Source organism: Echiichthys vipera, assembly GCF_963691815.1.
Source record: "Echiichthys vipera genome assembly, chromosome: 14".
Lineage (NCBI taxonomy): Eukaryota > Metazoa > Chordata > Actinopteri > Perciformes > Trachinidae > Echiichthys > Echiichthys vipera.
Genome location: NC_139839.1, coordinates 9,231,783 through 9,247,274, shown reverse-complemented (window position 1 = coordinate 9,247,274; position 15,492 = coordinate 9,231,783). Strand labels below are relative to the sequence as shown.

At 39.5% G+C, this 15,492-nt stretch overlaps 1 protein-coding gene across 1 annotated transcript in view; it reads left to right on the top strand.

Annotated features, from left to right (window-relative positions):
* The window catches only part of stk32a (serine/threonine kinase 32A), a gene marked incomplete at its 3' end in the record, with an annotated part of 50,347 nt that extends 35,074 nt beyond the window's left edge, over positions 1-15,273 (top strand). Inside the window, exons 7-11 of the mRNA XM_083927567.1 lie at positions 1,683-1,799; positions 4,133-4,258; positions 6,345-6,473; positions 14,243-14,307; positions 15,156-15,273. Coding sequence (XP_083783693.1) covers positions 1,683-1,799; positions 4,133-4,258; positions 6,345-6,473; positions 14,243-14,307; positions 15,156-15,273 — 555 coding nt within the window. The remainder of the gene's footprint in view (positions 1-1,682; positions 1,800-4,132; positions 4,259-6,344; positions 6,474-14,242; positions 14,308-15,155) is intronic.
* Between the last annotated feature and the right edge of the window lie 219 nt (positions 15,274-15,492).

Here is a 15,492-nt window from a genome sequence, read left to right as displayed (position 1 = left end):
CTGAAACCGATCTGGATCTGTCATGAGGTGTTCCTGAAATCAATTCCTCTAGACATCTCAATGCTCTTCCTTTCACCCACCTTCATAAAAATGTTGACATTTACTTTACTTGATAACTTTCCAATAATAGAAACACACTGTGTCCACTTTTTGACTTTACTCCCGCTGGAATATCTCTAGTTCTCAAACTTTACTCTACCTCAACACTTTCCTTGAACCCATTTAGAATATGTTCTGTCCTCTTACTGACCTTTAGAGCTACATCTTACCTGCTCCACTTACCTGAAGTGTCCTTCGTTTTTCAGGTACTCTGAACCTTCACTTAGTCAGGAGAGAATAGCTTAGCACACACCCAGAAATTACTTAGAGTGACATATACGTTACACCCTTTTTGAAAGTACCTGTTTAATCTGTCATCTCCTAAACTTTCTTTCACCCCTCACTTTGCACATCTGCACATCTCCCCTTCTCCCCGAAAATTCCTTTTCACCTCATCCCTCAGTCTCCAAGGGACTTTCTTTTACGCCTCTGTATGACTGCCACAATTTAACACCATCTATGAAGCATAAATCAGTGTCAAGGCATTATAAACTTGCCTGTTAGATATGTAGTTTTATTTGGCTTTTAAAGATGGAGAGTCAGCTATCTATTAGCTAGTTCCAGGCACCTTTCCATCCCTTCTCAGCCATTATGTCATCTTATCACTCCATAAAGCTACAAACACGTCTTACTTCATTCATGCTGACGCCCAGTTCATTTAACTCCTCTCTCAGTAACCAGGCCTCCCTGCTGGGCCTGGGCAACTGGTTGATCAAAGGAGGTTTCCCAAAGCAAAACATCAATCACTGTCACTTAGTTTATCCACCTCCAGAATCTGTTTTTCCCAAACGCTTCTTTAACCCCAGAGAGGAAACACAGGGATATCATGGTACTTTTCCAATAGAAAGCTAATATATTGTCATACATGAGCCAATTTATCCCTTCTTAGTGTCTGAACATCTGACTAAAATAATGTATAATTGGTTATCTGATACCTTATGAGTGCCCTGTATGGGGAACATCTGCAGAATTGTAATAAAATCCATATCCTGCATCTTAAAGAGCCTATAATATAAGTAAAGAATGGTGAGGCTTTCACCTAGGTTGTATGTGTGAGTCACTCTTCTGTTTTTCTACACTCTGGACAATCTGACAAAGCAGGAATTTCACCAAAAGAAAGATAATATTTGCCCATTAATGCATTTGGTCTTCTATGAACAAACAATGTGGGAAGCACAAGCAAAGAGGCGGATTTTCAACCTCCAACCAGCCTGATCCAGCTGTGTCTTGTCGCCTTATCATAAAGGAATCTCTCTGTCCCAGACAAAGGCCGGAGCATGGAGAAGGACTGGTGTGAAGGACTCTCAACATGCTTTCCCTTGTGTTCTGACCCACATATAGCCCTCTCACACTGAAAGACAGAAAGTTGAAGTAGTGTGAGAATAGGTCCTTATTCTGTTACCTCTATCATTTGTTCTCACCAGTGCAGGAAATAGAAGATGAGCACAAAGAGAAGATGAAGAGAATGCAGAGAGGGCCAACTCTGGAACAAACTTTGAGACACATACTTACTGCATGACTGTGAAAACTAAAAGAAGTTGTCTGTGACATACAATATTGTGTCTCTCCACTCTGCTTTTCAGAGACCATATGTGATGAGATCCAGTACGCCAGCTAATGAGATCCTTCAGACCTTTCACAAGGTCCATCCCAGCTACCCAGCAGCCTGGTCTTTGGAGATGAAGTCTCTACTCAGAACGGTAAATGAGCTGCATGTTCATAATGCACGGCATACTGTAGGTAGTATAAATTTATCTCACCTTTTGACATATTCAATGCCTCTCACCACTACTTAGTTACAAAACTAACCAAAAGGCAGCTTCTGAGAACACATTACAGTGAACTATAGGGAAGAATAGGGACGGAAATCTAGCACCGGCTCTAACAAATTAGAATTGGAATTATATGAAACTTACAATAAGAAGGAGTCATGGTGTAGACGAACAAAGGGTCTTAAGTGTGGCTTTAACAGTGCAGTTTGTAATATCCATAAAATGGTAATTTCAATTAAGGGTGGAAACAGCATTAAAATGCTGAAACGTCTTTGTTTGCAACATGGGCATTGATTCCAGGAATGCCATGTATCTGAAACTCTACAGAAGGGGACATGTCCGTTACTGTGGGAAAATATCCTGTTTAAACATTAGCACTGGAAAACGTACAAGAAAATTAATGCTGTATAAATATTCTCTTATTTAATCAACACTGTGTTCAGACTCAGATATTAAAACTGTTGCACTTATGCTGAAAACCTGTGTAGACCAACTATTTTTTCACACAGGAAACAGAAAGAGAATTGCAGAATCGATTAAAATATGGACCAATTAGCGGAATTGATAATGGCGTTGTTATCAATAAAATCCTATCAATTCCAATCCCTAGGGAGGAATATCAATATCTTGAAAAAGTATGGGCCATTGGAACTGACAAAGGACCGTACAACCAGGCAATGAAGTACCTTTGCAATGTGCAAAAACTGAGCCATATATTAGTTTGTGTATGTCTTTAGCTTGACACCTATGATGAATGAAGGTGCAACGTCTGGCCGTACTTCTTGCTGAGAATATGCTTAATTCATATGTTGTTGATGTGTTTTTTTTCACATGTAAATTGGCAAAGTGCCATTTAAATGTCACTGCAGGCTGAACACAGCATCTTCAGTGCACAGTGACATTGTGTGCATTTCATCTGATGCTCAGGATCCGAAGCACCTATCCCCTGTAAATTTGTAAATGCCCAACCTCTATTAAATGTGGGTGGGTGAAAGTGACAAATTGGACAACAGATGTTACTTTGTATTTTGTCCACCACACCTCCAGACTGCACTGTGGTCATTTATTTAAACCTGCACTTGCCAACTCCTCACATTGATTATGCCTGGTGGCAAAAATCCAATAACACAATACTCTAATGTAAAATGACCAGTAAACTGTAAACAACTTGCATATGTTGAGACAAGAGAGGCAACGATCTAACGTTGATGAGTGCAGCTTTTCAGGGTGGCTCCTTTGCTACTTTGCAGGAGATTTTTGCTCTTTCGTTTGAATTCTTTATTTCCCCTGGGAAGAGAAATTATCCATAACTGACACCCAGCACCTAATTTATAGATGCACACAATGTGCATCGAAAGAATCTTAATTAGTTTATTTGTTAATGAAACTGCGTGCAGTGCAGCTTTAGAATTATAATCAAGTATAATCAGTATTCAAAACAGGAACTTTTCTTTTCTTAAAGTTACACGGTACACAGGTACATAAATCTAAGGTCCAAAGTCGACACAAGCTCACAAACAATGTAAACACAGATGGCAGCGCATACCTTGGCTCTGAAAAAAAGATTCATTCATAGCATACCTTAATTACGTTTTTCATTTAATGTTGTTAGCATAGTCTCACATCTTAACAGTATATCCATAATAAACTGTCAAAAGTCTATCCTTCCTGTCAGAATTAAGCCACTTCTTAGCTGACGGATACACTGTCGCTGTAGCATTTGGGTTTTGTCTTGGCAGAAATCCACTGCAGTTAAACTGTTGCATTGCTTCGTGCTCAGACTCCTCGTACCTCATTGGCATTCCAGTCGCATGTGTATATGTGTATGTGTGTGGGAGTGAAAGGGAGAGTGTGTGTGACAGACAGAGAGAGAGAGAGAGAGAGAGAGAGAGAGAGAGAGAGAGAGAGAGAGAGAGAGAGAGAGAGATGTAAAGAAAGTGAGAATGTAAGGGGAGAGTTCCATGCTCAATATATTTGTCCCTCATCCTTCACACTTCACAACCCCTTGAATCTTCCCGGTCACCATTTGCTTCCTGTGAGTACCTCATTTTCTTTTCCTCTCTTTCTGTGCCCTCCCCCTCTCTCCATCCTCCCCTGTCCCCTCCTCAATACCTTCCACCCCCAACCCCTTTGTCCTTGTATCCTCATTCTCAGACACATCCTTAAGGGCAAACATGTGCTCATATCTCAGTGGGACCAACTTTCCAACCCTGCATCCCCATGGACGATTGTTCTTAAGTTAATCCTTTTGTCTCCCTCAGTTGCTGTGCATAGATGTCAAGAAGCGCATTTCCTGTCTAGCAGAGCTACAGGATCTGGACTTCATGTCAGATGTCAACTGGGACGCTGTGCTCAGCAAACAGCTTCCTCCGGGCTTTATTCCCAATGTGAGTATCAGAAATAGACAGAGCACTGCCTCAGTATGCTACTTGACAAAATGCACACATCTGAATAGTGTTTTTGTTTACATTGGCAAAAAAAAAAAAAAAAAACAGACAGCAACCAAAAAATGAACAAAGACCTGATCAACATGTCCTTTGTGTATGCCTTAATCCAAGATATGTTACAGCTTTGAGTATGATGGTATGATTTCAGTCTTTTTTTTAAACATTTCAGAATAAAAAATACCATCCATCCCTGAAACCGTCTTCCTTATGTTCTCTTTATACCTATTCCCACTAAAAAAAATCTTGCCACAGAGCTCCACACCCTTTATCTAATCTTTTCTAGTGGAGCTGTAGACACCACCCCCTGCTGGGCTGAGCTGGGTCCCCCACAGAATGTGTGTAGACACTTAGATGCAGAGACAAAGACAAAGCACAAATATTATGCCTCAGAGAAAGCATCTGCATGTCTTCCTGCAGCTCTACAGGTGGTCTCTGGATGACGAGTTCGGTGAAGATGCTGATGCTTGCACCCAATGATATCACTCGGCAGGAAGTGTAGCTGTTTGGTTGGCAAACTGATGTACTGTGCTTTCTTTGTAGCACCAGGCTATTTACAGTATAGCTGCACTGCTTTACGGTGCCCAGATTTAAAGCTGGTAACTGTGAGACTAGAGGTGGGATGAGAGATCTGAATGAGAGCCAAACAGAAAAGGGTTCAGTAAATGTGACTGTTAGTCTTAAACAACTGCCATTAGAAAAAATAATGAAATAATATCTGTACTGAGTACTTTAATTAAATAACTTTTAGTTTAGTTACAATAATTACTGATAAAATAATAATTAGGGCTCCAAATAATGATTAAACTTATAATATGTTATTATTATAGAATTATGTTCTTCCTGTATTCTTTTTACAAAAAAATACTTTTCTTTGTCGTATGTGAGATTAAACCAAAGATATTTAGTTTACTATCACGTAAGACAAAGAAAAGTATATTTTATTATATTATTTATCTTCCTTTTGTTTAAAAGATGACTTTAATGACTCAATCATAACTGTCTTTGTTGATCTGTCACACTAATGCAATGATCAAGCAATACAAAATGTACCTTAAATTGTTTTAGTGAAGCAGCAAGGTGACAATAACTGTTACTCCTTAGGGCCTAGGGCTGAATACATGCAGAATAATGACTGCTGTGAGAGGTATACAGTAGATGATTAAAGGACTTTATCTAATTCTAAGTGTATCGCGACTGCAGAGCAGTGGGTATCCCCAGCGGCCAGGCTGGCACAGCAGAGGAAAAGCACAGTGGATCGATGGGGAATTGACAGTGTCTCTCTATCTAATTATAGGCCTATCCTCTGTCTTTAGTCCCTTATAGACTATTAACAGGAAGGGAGAGCTCAGCCGATATGTTCTGCTTCCCAACTTCCCAGCATACAGTCTGCTTTATCTTTATTGGCTTGTTGCCATTGGAGCCTTGATCTTGTAGAATAAAAGTGTGCATCATTCTGCATTGTATCACGTCCACATCATACAATAATACTTTTTTTAAATTGAATTTGATCATATTATTGTTTGGAGGATGGACATGTCAATAATTTACTGTAGCAGGATTGGATTCAAATTGTTCCTCTTGTTTTGATCTTAAAGTTTCAAACACTGGCAAAGAAATATACATAAACTCTGTTTTGTACGCACCACTGTTAGACAAGTAAGCAAAACACAGTTCAGCACTGTTGTTTTCAAAAGAAAGGTTTTGTGCACACATTGTTAAATGTTTGTATTTTCTGAGTAATGACAAAGTTAATTTTAAAAAGAAATATATATATATATAAAGATAAAAGTGACACCATGAAATGAAATACAGATTACAGTAACCTGTAGTTCATGCTGACAATTTACAAGTAATCTCAAGTACAGTGCACCTTAACAAACTACTTCTACATTACTACTTTCAGTGTTTGGCATTTGAGAAGCCTGTATCTTATCATTTAAAATTAATGCAAGGGATTCAATATTTGAGCCTGTGCATCTGTTGTTTGTTTTAAATGTGTGCCTGCTGCATGTGTCTGTCTCTATAGAGGCGTAGACTTAACTGTGACCCTACATTTGAGCTGGAGGAAATGATCCTGGAGTCCAAACCGCTTCACAAGAAGAAAAAAAGGCTTGCTAGGAAAACCAAGGACCAGGGATCTGATGGGTCACCACAGGTATGGCTTTCAACTAGAAACATCAATTCCAGTAACACAGCTGAAGGGGGGTTGTTCCGAAATGACACAACTAGTATTGTTGTTGCAGTATTGTTCAAAAGACATATGAAAAACAACGTTAAAAGTATATTAAATAAATATACATTTCAATTGAATTTGAGGTTGATTTATTCTGTCCTTGATCGCACATCTATCGCACATAAAAGTCGTCCCTCAGTTCTCATCATTATTCATTAAAGAAAGCTGACCGCGGGTTCCATCTGGCCCAGTTACAGCAGGTGATAGGTTGCTCCTTAGTTAGTCTTTTAAATGTGTCTTGAGTGCTATTAAGAGTGTTGAGGACACAGTTTAGAGTTCTGTTCTTTCCTGTCACCTTCATCAGAATAAATAGGTCACCTGTCTGATGTGTGTATGGAGAAGACTAAGAATGCAATGACCGAGCTCATGTCGTTTAGTCTTTGACTCCATTCACATAAATCAGTTGTTGTGCTCTGGGTGTTGTGCCAAACAGAGAGGAAATCACTGACAGGTTAATTTGATCACCCGGTCAAGTGAGACGAGGGAGGAACAGAAACACTGTGATAGTGAAAGCAGTTATGCAGCAGTAATTTCATTTTTGGTCTAGTGCAGCAGTGGGACCCGATCAGTGCTGTCATTTTTGTTTCAAGGATAACTGCAGCTCAAAAGTCATTTCTGTTTACTCTCATCGTTAGTCCAAATAGGACTTACAGTGTAGGAAAGAAAGGTCGGGCTGAAATGTTGTTATGCAAGGACTTCTTCTGGAGCTATATACAAAACCTGTATTCAAACCTGATCTTGAAGATAATATTTACTTTCTAAATCTGATGTTTTTCATGTGGGTTCCAAATTGTTACGGATTCCCAACTGGAACCACTTCTCGATTCCTATCCCTACCCAACCCTATGCCCTTAATTATTTCTCAGCACAAATATACAGTACTTTTGAATGTATTTTTGTGGGACATGCTAGGAAAAGCATTTGTCACATAGTATTTAATAAATATGTTGCTATATGTGACCCTTGAGGTCAAAGAAGAGTGAGATGTGTCACTACCTTTCCTGTGTCATTCTCCACTGATATGTCAGTGTGTAAGTTAAATGGTAAATGGTAAGTACTGAAGCCAACATTCATTTAAAAAAACAAAAACAAAAGTAATGCACCCTTAAAACAGATAGTCAGGTCTGTTTATTGGACAAAATGTGTTTACGGTAGCCTACAGGAGTCAATCGATTAGTACAACAGTGAAGTACAACACTATATCCTGGGCTTCTGTCCAATTTTTCTTTTGAGACAATAAAAGCTCAAAGAGATCGGTGAGTGACTACAATCAAACAGGTCATGGATTCATTCATGTGTTTTTACCAGTGACCAACAAGTATCCAACATTTCGCCACACCATTGAAGCCTGCCTTCGCACATAAAGTATGCACACACACAACCTTTGTAAACAACCTAACCTATTAAACGCACACACACACACACACACACACACACACACACACACACACACACACACACACACACACACACACACACACACACACACACACACACACACACACACACACACACACACACACACACACACACACACACACACACACACACACACACACACACACACACACACACACACACACACACACACACACACACACACACACACACACTTTGTGGTCCCTTGCCATCTTGCAATAAGAAGTCAGTGCTGGCTCAAAGTGTGCCATGTTTCATGAAAGCTGACAGCTGCTTGTGGAGACCTGCCTACGTGTATATATCACTGATATCGCACTGTGCAGCCAGGCAACATTTGTCATCCCTTGGCCCATTCAGTCAAAGAGAAAGTCTCCTATTTTAATGAAATAATGATAGTAGCCTTTCAGGGAAACATTTGTTATCTTTTATCGACACAGATGAAGTAACACTGAATGATCAGACTCAGGGAAACCAACATTAAGTCAATGAAATGGTTTTATACTTCTGTGGCTTGCATTTCTTGATTAAATCATCTTATTCATTGTGATATGGGCAATATCGATTAACGTAATGCACCTTGACTGAAACCAGGGCTAATAATATTCAGCTGTATATGCTTGAGGTCTTTCACATTGAAATGGAAAAAGCGACTGATGTTGTTTTGCATTTTCAGAGAAGTTTTATGCAGATAAGTAAAGTCATAAATAGTAATAGTGGTTACTTTCTGAACCTTCTTGAAGAGATAAAATACAGAGGATTACAGAAAGATATTCTAAGTCCTATTTATCTCCCTCTCTGCCGTCTTGGCACAGTAACATCAGCAAACACAGTCTGGGGCATTGTACTCCCCTTGCCAAAAACCTTGGTGTCACCTTCTGAAGGTGATTTTGTTTTCCAGAAAATCTAGCTCCTGATAGAGAACAGTTTTCAAAATTAAAGTCGTATTTCTTTTACTGGCCAAACTAGAAGAGCACCTCTAAATTTACCCATCTTATTTTATGATGCTCGATTCTGTAACTAGCCTGTATCTCTCTCCCATTGTCTGTAGATTGTTCAGTATGATGTGGCCAAACTGATCCTATTCTGGCATCTTAACATAAGTGGTCTATCAGGGAGAAAACTAACTTTATTTATTTTTTAAATAAATATCAGTTTGTGTTTGTACAAAGGCTCTGACATAACCATTTATAATACTTGTGGGGCCACGGAGAGAGACTAAGAAAGAAAGTAAGTGCTTGATGTAGTGTGTGTGTGTGCGTGTGTATGTACTGTATGTGTGAATGTGTATGTACTGTATGTGTGAATGTGTGTGTGTGTGTGTGTGTGTGTGTGTGCGTGTGTGCGTGTGTGCGTGTGTGCGTGTGTGTGTGCGCGCGTGCGTGTATGTGCATGCGAAAGAGAGCGGGAGTCTGTGAAGCATTTCTGAAGCATAGCAGATCAATATTGAATGAAATAAGCTAGTTGCCCTAATGCCTGCTTCATACTATTACCCCGATGCTGCTCTGTATTCTTTTTACATATTCCTCATCTCCATTTTAACCTTATTTCTCCTTCCTTGACCTACCCTCCCACAAGGCTCTTTACGTGTCGCTTTCACTCCCCTCCACACAGCAGAGGACTCTTTCTTGTCCCTGTGGCTTCCTCTCTGTTGCTGCTACGCTCATAATGTAGCATAGAATTAGCTCAATTAAATCACTGATAGTATACAGCAGAAAACTGGACTTGTGCTGTAAGAGCTAAATTAAATGTTGGACTCACACCTCTCTTTCTCCACATGGTAGACTTTTAGGGGCAGTACACAGTACATGAAGTGTTTTTTGCACGATCAAATCCATTGTTCTTAATGTCATCTCACAAAAGCCGTCCTCATGGGCTACAGGCAAGGCATCGCGGTACGCACATGCCTATTCTTCAGGCGCTTTCTGGGTGTAACAGCCGTAACCAGCCTCTGAGTTAAACAAAGTTCAACTTTTGGAACGCTGCTGTAAGAGTTTCTTGTCCTTTTCTGTTTTAAGGCATCTGCAAGTTATGCTTGTCTTGTCTTGCTCTCCAACTGCCATTCTTTGAACCCATCTACCTTGCACTGGAGCTTAGTGAAGGGAGATGGTATCATTTTTCTTTCACATCATCTCTTCATGAGCTCTGAGGACGCAGATGCTTCTCTCAGCTGTTTTCTGAGGAAGTCTAGAGGTTTGACCGGAGCCTGCTTTCCTATAACCATCTCTTGAAAGTGCTTTTTCTCACTTTTGAGGGACAACCTTGAGCATTTTTCAGTGAGCAGGCTCTTTTCCAAAGCCAGAGTCTCTCAGAGAGTAATTTCTCTTGGATTCGGATCTTTTTATACGCTTTTGAGAACTGAGCCTTCTCCATCTTAATGCCCTCATCAAGTCCGCAAGCTTCTTGGTCTTTCTGAAGCTGTTTTTGATCAAGCTGCCCCCTTGGTGCAGCCTCAAGTTCAACTTGCAGGCTTTTGTTCTCAGAAGGGAATTGTTGGATTTCATGAGTCAAATGGATGGATCAACTTATCTGCTTCCCTCTGCTGCTGGTAGACAGTAGCCTCATTGTCCCTCTGGAGTGAAAAGAGTTTTGTTCATTCTTCTTTAAATATCCTCTATTATTGACTCCTCAGCTTCCTCTGCAACCTCCTGTTCCTCTATGGGCTCCTACTCAATCACCTCTTCGATCTCCTCTACAACACACTGTCCTTAGAGGGAGTTTTTTTATCAATGATGCCATTCAAGTGTATTATTTACTGCATGTATTAAATATGTGGTATAACATGTATTTAGATAATAACAGTACAGAAGGAAAAAGTGCACAAGTGTTATTGTGCGTACAGTATGTGTGCATGTGTGTCTGGATGGAATTAAAAGCAGAGTATCACCATCTTAATGACCCTACTATAAGGATTTAAACTCAAGAGTGTGTAGACAATGTAGATCATTTGGATTTGGAAATCTTAGACTGTTTAGAGTTAAGTTAGGGTTAGTATAAATACATTTAATTTATATTTAGAACTGAATTTCAGATCAGTTTCGAACAGCTATGGCTACAGTAATAAATGGGAAAAGTATTATAGTATCATTTCCAATTAGTTTTACAACTTGCAATTTGAGCAAAACTTGCTGAGACTCACTTCATTGCTGTAAGGCTGTTATTGTTAGGGTGTTTCAAGGTGGTATCTTTGTAGCAGCCACAGGTTTCCACATAACAGATGGACTCGTACCAACATTGGGCGGTTACAATGATCTGTTCTATGTGTTTCAAGCATATAATGAGGTGGTTTCTATGGTGTTTGGAATGGCTGCTTTAGAGATAATATGTTGTTGCTAGGGTGTCTCAGTTGCCATAGTAGTTATCAGCAACCTAGTTAGTTATGAAACGAAAGAGAATTATCACCCAGAACTGCAGCTCCCCTCAGCTCAATTATTATATACAGTAGTTTGCCGCTGTTTGCTAACAAGTACACCATATCCACTTCAAAGATATATGATATTAGTTATATCAGTTAGTATAGGTTTAAGGTTACTGAAGGATGCAGTGGTATCATGTGACAGTAAAAGAAAGAAAAGATGACTGTCTCAGCACCACGGAGAGAGGCACAAAGTGAAACTGGATTTAAATTCAGTAATAAGAGAAATAATGTATGCTTACAGTAAGCCTCTCTGTCTTATGGTACCAGGAGACATTAAGTGGCCCATAAAGGATGAAACAAAAAAATTAATATGAATTTTACGTTGGCTGTTGTTTTTCCATACTGACAAGAAGAGGGAAATATACAAACATTGGAGCTTCAAGTATGGTTAAGTTGTAGAAGAAGGTTTTAGCATTCTTCCCAATCCAAAAAATGCATGTGTATTTGCTACTAAGCAAATGGATTGTTTAAATAACACATGATTCCTACAACCACAGTGTATATTAGCAGTCACGTTACAAACAGAAGCTGTCTCCAGTTTCAGACAGAATTACAGTATAGTAAGCCCAGACAATGACGTTGAGAAATGTACCTGTTAGGCTCACATCCAGCAGAGCACTCCCTGTTGGTTTGTCTCATTAAATGGAAAGTTTAATCTAGCTGTTGAAGCAATTAGCTTCTGAACTGCCTTTTTAAAAGCAACACATAGAGGGAGAGGCAGAGGGAGAGAAACAAGTGGTGAAGTATCTACAGTTAATGTTATTGTTCTCTCAGCAAGGCTAGAGGCGTCTTTGGCATTGTCTATGAATGCCATTTACACTAAGCATTCCTTCTAGCCTTCCTTATGTCCTTCTTTCCTTCCTTCAAATAAAGAAATGAAGAAACAAAAGAAGGAAATAAGGAACTCCATAAAAAACATTAGAAATGAAGCCCTTTATTTTCTTTCTTCTTTGCTTGCTTCATTACAGCCTTCCTTATTTCCATCTGTCCTTCCTCATTTCCTTCTTCTCTTCTTTCCTAACCCCCTTCCTTTTTAGATCCAAGATTATGTCATTAAGCATCAGAGACACACCATACCCTGTGTCTCATCTGTCATATACAGTATCTTGTGTATTACATCTATCTATACTGCTTGACAAGTTGTTGACAGTATTCCTCATCCGTCTCTGTCTGCCTGTTTGTTTCTTTGTGCTTTCAAATGACCAACACACAAGCACATCCTGTTTTCTGTTATGCTTCTTCTGTATCCAGGTGAATTAGCCATTTTACTCTGCAGGGGTGGGAATCCCAGAGTAATTCACTATACAAGATTATCACAATATGTTGCCCACAATAACGATGGTATCACAATACAGAAATTCAGCGATACCTAGGACGATGCAAGCTCTACGATCACAACACAATATGTGTAGCTGAAGATGAAACAATACCCGTAAAAAGACAAGAAGCAAGATTATTGTATTTATTCACTGCATGGTGGTGTCGGTTCCACAGAATTTAATAACTGAGTTGAAACAATGTACAACAAAGTGAAGAGCGCAACACGTGCACACACACTGCTACTTTTCAACGTGTGCCATTATTTGAGGCTAGGAGACTGACTCGCTAATCTTTTTCAACGTATAAAATAATTTTACAGAAAAAAATAAAATATAAATATTTGGCACCAGTTTATCAATAATGTATCCCAAGAGGAAGTTATACGATATATTGCTATATCGATATTTTTTTACCTCCTCTATTCTTCTGTGATGCTGCTTTGAAGGTGTCCCTTAAACATAATCCCACAGGAAACTCTGTCTGCAACTGAAAAAGTATTAAACAATGCACACTCTACACCACCTGTTCCTTTTGTTCACTTTTCAAACACAGCTCCCTCTCCTCTCTCCATTTTCCTGCTCTAATTTAGTAAATGGCTTTTAGTCTGCCAGTGGCTGCTACCCCATTGTGACAGCACCTGTACGGAGCCTCTGTGCTGGGTGACTGACTGACCGCTCTGAGCAGGGAGTCAGCCACTTCTCTCCCGGAGGCCTCCAGAAACATGGAGTTTTAATATATGTAATCATATTTGTGTGTGTGATTTTGTGTGTTATTTTGTTCTTGAGGATGACCTTTGAAGCCCCAACCCTTAAAAAAGGTTGTTATAATTTTGTAGTACATTATGATATGGTGTATACACAAAGAGGTAATATTGGTAGGTCTTCATTCATCACCTGCTCAAGCAAATGATATTTGTTCAGTTTTTCTCTTTTGTTGTTGTGTTTATGTCAGTTTGTCACACACACACACACACACACACACACACACACACACACACACACACACACACACACACACACACACACACACACACACACACACACACACACACACACACACACACACACACACACACACACACACACACACACACACACACACACACACACACACACACACACACACACACACACACACACACACAATGATGATGTATCTCTACGATCTCTCTCCTCACTGCCCCCTTGGGAGAGTGAGAAAGCACCTGTCCACTTGTCTTGGCACTACAGTAGTGTGAGGACAGGCTGACATGACAGAGCCGGATGTTCTCACTTGATTAAGTGGGTCAAATATGTATGAGTGCATAGAGCAGGTGGAGACATCAGTGCATAAGTCCTCTAAAGTTAGGTCAATTTCTTCTTCTGCCATCTTATTAAAGGAGAAGAAACTAATATGAGAAAAATAGTTTTTAAAGTCTACTGCCTTGAACATTTGCACAATACTGTGCGTGAGGGTTGGACTGTTCGATTCAGATTCTGCAGCTGGGAACGATACTGACTAATGAGTTGCTGATATTCTGTATTTGTCTCTCCTTCAGAATGGCCAGTTGCAGCAGAGAATGGATAATGTTCAGAGAGACTTTATTGTCTTCAACAGAGAAAAGTAAGGAACTGCCATTACGTGCCCAATGTGTTCTATACTACCAATACTGTACCTCACCTCAATTGGCATTGTCTAAGAATACTCTGCTATGCTAAATAGCAATGATCTGTAGTTTTTTGTCTCTAGCCAAGCCAAGTTTTTTTTTTTTTTTTAAAGTTGTCCTTGCTGGCTGGTGAAAGCATGTAGGATGGAGTGAAAGGACAGTAATGTGGAATCTAGTCAATGTACGTAGGTGTGTGATTAAGTCAGAAACCCAGTGACTGGTAGGAAGAGTCCCACATGCTGGAAATCAAATGTTTATGGAAGTAAATCCAAAAATGGACTAAGTTAATGACAAGCCAATGATAGACCACCATTGATTTGCATAAGTAAATGTTTAAACAAAGTAGACACAAAACCCTTACCAAATAGATACTGGAGCTTAAGGAAGATTACGACTTTGAGGAAAATGGCTTGAGATGGGACCTCTTCTTGTAAAAGCCGAAGAAACAAAGGCCAAAAAAGAAACATCTTGAGAAAAGAAACTACAACACTTGTTAAAATCATTAGAGGATTTGTAGGAGTATTTGTTTTAAGAAGGAATTAATCCATTTTGGAAAGTAAAATATATTTTATAGGGACTTTAAAATCTGGCTTTGGTATGGCATCTACATACGCAGCTTAAAATGTCACAGTTCATTGTTAAATGTAAGTAAAAAGTCCTAACTTAACTAAACATCACAAGTCTTCTGGAAAAGTAAAATAATAAAATGTGTATTATTAGCCACTATTGGCCATCACAGGCCAAAGGTTAGGGTACAATGATAAAATGTCAATATCGTGTTCTAATAATGTCCTTTACTCAACAGGTCAAGGAATGAAGTGGCGGTCTCAGATTCCTCTGAGATGTCCACGAGTGAGAAGAACAAGGCAATAGAGGATGGACAGAACAACAATGTTGAACCGGCTGCCTATCTATCAGGATAGGTCTTATGACCCAAGATCCCTACATAGTCCCTTATCACTTGCACCTGGCCACAGCTTGTAGATCAGCAATTTATACCCAGACACTTATTGTTCTGTCAGCACAGGCACTCAGATTCTTCAATGTTCCTGCACCACTACATTGCCTATAGAAAACACAAATACGGTTGTGCTTCACTGTTCAAACACAAAAACCACATAAAGAGCTCCAGAACTGCAGGA